The sequence below is a fragment of the Ammodytes marinus genome, assembly GCF_949987685.1.
Source record: "Ammodytes marinus genome assembly, chromosome: 24".
NCBI classification, from domain to species: domain Eukaryota; kingdom Metazoa; phylum Chordata; class Actinopteri; order Uranoscopiformes; family Ammodytidae; genus Ammodytes; species Ammodytes marinus.
Genome location: NC_137228.1, coordinates 10,207,086 through 10,213,085, shown reverse-complemented (window position 1 = coordinate 10,213,085; position 6,000 = coordinate 10,207,086). Strand labels below are relative to the sequence as shown.

The 6,000-nt window shown below is 39.8% G+C and overlaps 1 protein-coding gene across 1 annotated transcript in view; it reads right to left on the bottom strand.

Moving 5' to 3' along the window:
- Positions 1-2,959: 2,959 nt before the first annotated feature.
- LOC307269880 (cilia- and flagella-associated protein 47-like) overlaps positions 2,960-6,000 on the bottom strand; it is a gene marked incomplete at both ends in the record, with an annotated part of 50,134 nt that continues 47,093 nt past the window's right edge. Inside the window, 3 exon segments of the mRNA XM_080052962.1 lie at positions 2,960-3,284; positions 4,945-5,026; positions 5,029-5,063. Coding sequence (XP_079909088.1) covers positions 2,960-3,284; positions 4,945-5,026; positions 5,029-5,063 — 442 coding nt within the window.

Here is a 6,000-nt window from a genome sequence, read left to right as displayed (position 1 = left end):
TCCCTGTGACCTTGACTATTGTGAATGCAATATCTCATAAACGCTTTGACAGATTTTCTTCAAACTTTGCATACATGTTGACTGACTCATGATGAAATTTTAAGGTCACTGTGACCTTGACGATTGAGAACACAATATCTCATGAACGCTTTGGTGGATTTTCTTTCAACTTTGCACACATGTTGACTCTGACTCAATGATGACCTAATTTCAAAGGTCAACATTACTGTGACCTTTCATGAACTTTTTTTGAGATTTTCCTTAAACTTTGCATACATGTTGACTGAGGCTCAAAGTTTGATTTTCTTCAAACTTTGCACAAATGTCAATTATTGCTCAAAGATGACCTGATAACAAGTTAGAGGTCACTGATCAAAGGTCAAGCTCCCTGTGACCTTGACTATTGTGAATGCAATATCTCATGAACGCTTTGATAGATTTTATTCAAACTTGCACAAATGTCGATTATGACTCAATGATGACACAATTACATTTTAGAGGTCATACGTCAAGTTTCAAGGTCATTATGGCCATGACTCAATGATGACCTAATTTCAAAAGTCAACTTTACTGTGACCTTTCATGAACTTTTTGAGGGATTTTCCTTAAACTTTGCATAAATGTTGACTGAGGCTCAATTATGAACTGATAAGAATTTCAAAAGGTCAAGGTCACTGTGTCCAAGCTTCCATATTCATTCAACAATCCAGTGTAGCGTCAGCTTTTCTACGTTTAAAATAATTCAATGCTTATTTCATGCATCATTCAACGTTTCAATCCTGTTAGGTTGACATAAATGCATTTTCAAAAAAAATGTGCAGTTACATTGACATGTCTGCATTTTCAACACTATTTTGCAGTTAAATGGACATATATGCATTTTAAGCCCTATTTAGCAGGTATATCAACATTTCAACATTGTCTGCACTATTTTACAGTTCCTTTGACATGTCTGGATTTTTAGAACTATGTTTATTTTTAGGTGATTAAGTATTTTCAAAACAACTCCAAACTCCCGTTTCTTATTCCTGTTATAGTTAACAGCAAAATAGCAGGGAAAAAGTCTGCTGCATTGGCCGGGAATCGAACCCGGGCCTCCCGCGTGGCAGGCGAGAATTCTACCACTGAACCACCAATGCTCGCACGGACTTATAGAGGTCAAATGACGTCGCAAATTTCTGCTCCCCGATGTATGGACAACAGGTTGTTCACATGCACTTAGCCAAGGACTTAATTTAGTTAATATTCAGCTAATGAATAAGTACAATTGAAATATGTTTTCAGTGATTAGTTGCCCTATAATATCAGCTTTCTTTCACATATCTTACAGCCTTACATTACTTCTAGCTATTTCACGTCCTTGCCTATTATACACTTTCTGATAGATTAAGAGAGTGGTTTTAACCCTTACCTCACATACAGACAAATGTATGTCTTTATTACTGCTCTTTTATTGGTGATTAAGTATTTTCAAAACTAATATATAAACGGTGTCTTCTGTTTCTTATTCCTGTCTTTGTTAACAGTAAAAATATCAGGGAAAAAGTCTGCTGCATTGGCCGGGAATCGAACCCGGGCCTCCCGCGTGGCAGGCGAGAATTCTACCACTGAACCACCAATGCTCGCACGGTTTTTAAGAGGTCAAATGACGTGGGGAATTTCTGCTCCCCGATGAATGGAAAGCAGGTTCACACATGAACTTTGCCAAGGACTTAATTTAGTTTTTATTCAGCTAATGATAAAGTACAATTGATATATGTTTTCACTGATTAGCTGCCCTATAATATCAGCTTTCTTACATATATCTTGCAGCCTTACAATACTTCTAGCTATTTCACATCATTTCCTATTATTAACTTCTGATAGATTAAGAGAGTAGTTTTACCCCTTACCTCAGATAAAGACAAGTGTATGGCTTTATTATTGCTCTTTTATAAGTGATTAAGTATTTCCAAAAATAATATATAAACTTCTGTTTCTTATTCCTGTCTTTCTTAACAGTAAACATAGCAGGGAAAAAGTCTGCTGCATTGGCCGTGAATCAAACCCGGGCCTCGTGGCAGGCGAGAATTCTACCACTGAACCACCAATGGTGACGCAGCTTTATAGAGGTCAAATGACGTGCAAAATTTCTACTTCCCAATGTATGGAAAGCAGTTTGTTCGAACATGCACTTAGCCAGGGGCGGGGTTAGACTCTGCATTTATAATATAGAGAAGTTTTAAATGGGCCTTCACAGAATACCATCTAAATGGAATGTAAGCTGGTATGTAGACAAAGGGTATGGAAACAAAAGGGGGATCCATTGTAGATCGCTACCACAGTTTACAAAGCCTAGGTTGTGTATTAACTCTGGATTTTTTTTCAGTGCGCACAGTTTGCAGAGGTAGTGGATTGTGAGGAGATATTCACTGATTTTGACAACAAGCATTCTGCTGAACCCTTGACTCCACCTTTAAGTCGAAAGTAGCACATATAAACTATATATTAAGACTTATCCTTCAAGACTTTTTGTTTGGAGCACTCTTATGACCTGCATATCTCATGTTCCTCTATAACGGGGAAAACCATACATAAGAAAACAAGTGCCCCGTGTGAGGCTCGAACTCACGACCTTCAGATTATGAGACTGACGCGCTGCCTACTGCGCCAACGAGGCAGATAAGAAAATGTATCATTATTAACCGTCACACAGTGGGCATTAGGGTACAACAGTACATACAATACACAAACGTGCCTGTAGAGGTCTTTCTGTATGAGCTGAGGTGGCCGTTAACTCTCACTCTCTGGTGTCTGCCTGTCAGGAATGAGAGCACCCAGAGTATGAGGTGGGGATTAACATCCATCTGGGTGAGCTGTTGTCCCATTAGATGGGGTTGCACCGTGTTAAAGGCACTTGAAAAGTCTACGAACACCAGCCGTAGAAATGTGTGAATTAGCCTCTCAAAGCCTTTCACGACTAGAATGTTAAGGCCACAGGTCGATAGTCATTGTCACAGGTGGGGTTACTCTTTTTAGGCACAGGGCATATGATGGAAGATTTCCAGACAGAGGGGATAGAGTGTTCAGCCAGTGAGCGGTTAAAGAGGTGGCAGTAGACACCAGCAAGCTGATTGCTGCAGGCCTTCAGCAAGCGGCCACAGATCTGGTCTGGCCCTGGTGCTTTGTTTGGCCTCATCCTCCTCAACACCAGCTCAACCTCCGCCTGCTTCAGCTCTTGATTTACATAGCCCGGCATCCTAGCAGTGAGCTCCTCCATTAGCTTCTCTTTAAGGCTAGGAAGTCTTAAGCAATTCTAATTTAAACGAGCAAGAAATATACACAAATGTATATAGGTGTATCTTAAGCCTGCAGTGTGTAGAATTTTGGGTTTTATTTCCTAGCAGACTTTGTAGAAAATAATTATAATATCCATAACTACGTTTAATAATAATAATATTATTATTATTATTATTATTAATAATAATAATAATAATAATAATAATAATAATAATAATAATAATAATAATAATAATAATAATAATAATAATAATAGCTGTTTTTTCCCCCTTATAAAGGGTCTCACATATGTCCATATTTTTCCATACCTTGGACCAAGGCATGGCGCCGCCATGTTGGAAGCGTCATGGTTGGAATGTCATCAGGTGCATTGTTTAGAATGTAGAATTGTTCTCGTCCTTGAAGGCCACTGTAGCTTCTGTCATTATTCAAAAGGGGTGGGGTTACCCAGGGAGCGTTGCATTCTAGAACTTTCTTGATGATGTCATATTACACACTGCACCTTTAAAGGCAGACTGCATTTAATGAAAATATAAATTATAGAGTCACACACAAATAAACCCTCTCAATGATCACTTCTGCCCTAACATTGGCCCATTTTTATTTATAAAGCTCTGACCGGGACGCTTCCCAATTATTTAACAGAAATGCTGCAAATTTCATACGGACTTTATCAAACCCGCTTAACTGACATACTCATGCTTAAAGAGGACCTATGATGCTTTTTGACTTTTATGACCTATAAACGTTGTTATGATGATTTATAGTCATGCTTAACCATACTAAATTATCAAATAATGACTTACATGCATTTCGACGTATTCCCTGCTGACCGTCTGGAGTGTCTGTGCAGAGCACTAGACACTATTCTAGCCAGTCGAGAAGTCACGTGTTCAAAGCGGCTTGACGCTTTGTAACTTCGTGACGTCGCATGTAACTTGGTGAAGTCACCACGCGGATGTTTCCATGTATGGTAATGCTGTCACTTCCCTGTTCGCGTCTGCCTCGCACCCTTATAGGTCCATGCTCGCGCTTCCCGCCACTGAAAGTGTTCCGGAAGGAAGGTAACCAATCACAACGGAGTGGGGTTTGCAGGGGGGGGGAGGGGAGCGGAGATGGCCGAAGCACACACACTCAAGTGTTGACAGGACGTGCTGGATCGCCAAAATAAGAGAAAGAGCTTCCAGAAAATCTACATAGTTTTTTGTGATGTGATTCGTGTCAGGTTGCTCTATAGCAGTGTGAAACAAGAAATTAAGACCAGAAAAGTAGTATAATAGTTCCTCTTTAATGTTTCTCAAGCCTGGTCTGAGCTTGGAAAGACAGCTTTTAGCTTCAGTGCCCCTGACTCCTGGAACAGCTTTCTCTTTATCAGTTGTTGTATATTTGATATATTTCGAATTTTATATTGTGTATGTATTGTTGTTTTTGCTTTGCATTTGTTTAACTCGACATGAAAATGAGGGTCACCCTTCAACTGATATTTTGAGTATAAATAAAGGTTAAATTAAATGAAAAATCATTCATTTTTCACCACTTCTTTGCATCCATTCATTACACCAATTCAAAACATTGCACCAGTAAATAATAAAAACAGCAGCATGACTGTTATTTCCTTGTTTGAGAAAAGTGCATCTTGTTTAAGTAAACAAAACACAAACACACCTGGTGGTGCTGGTCAGACGGCGGCCTACAGCCGAAGTCTTGCTTAACTCAGTTGCTTCGGTGAGGATGACATCATCCACCGCTCTGTGGCGATGAGAGTGATTGGAAACTCCCAGGTCCTGCAGGACGAACAGTGCACAGATAGGACCGCAGAGCACCTGGTCACGGACACATTACATTATTTTATACAGCTGGTTTCATGCAATACTATATACATGGTTCCTACATCTTAATGCAAGTTAAATTAAATTTAAATGTAAGACCAACCAATCAACACAAAAGGAAAAATGTATTGACCAACACGGCTGTGTGTTCGTGTGGTGGTGATGTAGGGATGAGGAAGGGGACTGCTAACTGGAATCACTGACAGGAAGTTAGCTCAAAGGACCCACTTACTGCTCCTTTAACTTTGTCCGTTTTATTTTATTTTTTCATCTTTCTCCCTTTTTATTTTTAACTAAACTAAGTTTTATGATCTATGGATCTTAGATCTATCGACCTATTTTGCCCACTTTATTCCCCTCCTCTCTCTCTCTTTTTTAATTTCTAACGTTTTTCAATGAATAACGACTTTGGACTAGGAAACAGCACTTTAGTGATCTACAAGTGATCAATGCAAAAAGAAAGGAAAAAAATAAACTTATTTCCAGCAAATCTCCTAGTTCTAAACAGATAGTATGAACTGGTGACTCGGGGTGCACTGCAGAATATTCCAGCAAACTGGAGAGAGACCGCGGGTCAGGGAGCAATGCATAAACGTAGCCGGTCCTTCTCCTCTCCGCCTCGGCAGTGGAGAACAGCTGATCGGTGCCCCTCTAGCTAAGCCAGAACACGCTGCATCAATTTAGCGCTTAATAAGAGGCAAAACATATAAAGATGTTCCCCCCCAATAATGAACAAGACTATTCGGGAAGTAAAAATATTCGGATCGATCTCATTATCCATGCTTTTCCGAATACATAGCCTATTCAGATTCGGGCTCATCTCTAGTAGGCGTGCAACCAAACATTGTCCGCAGATTTGGTGCTGCTGTCCCGGTCCCATCGTGCCGACTTT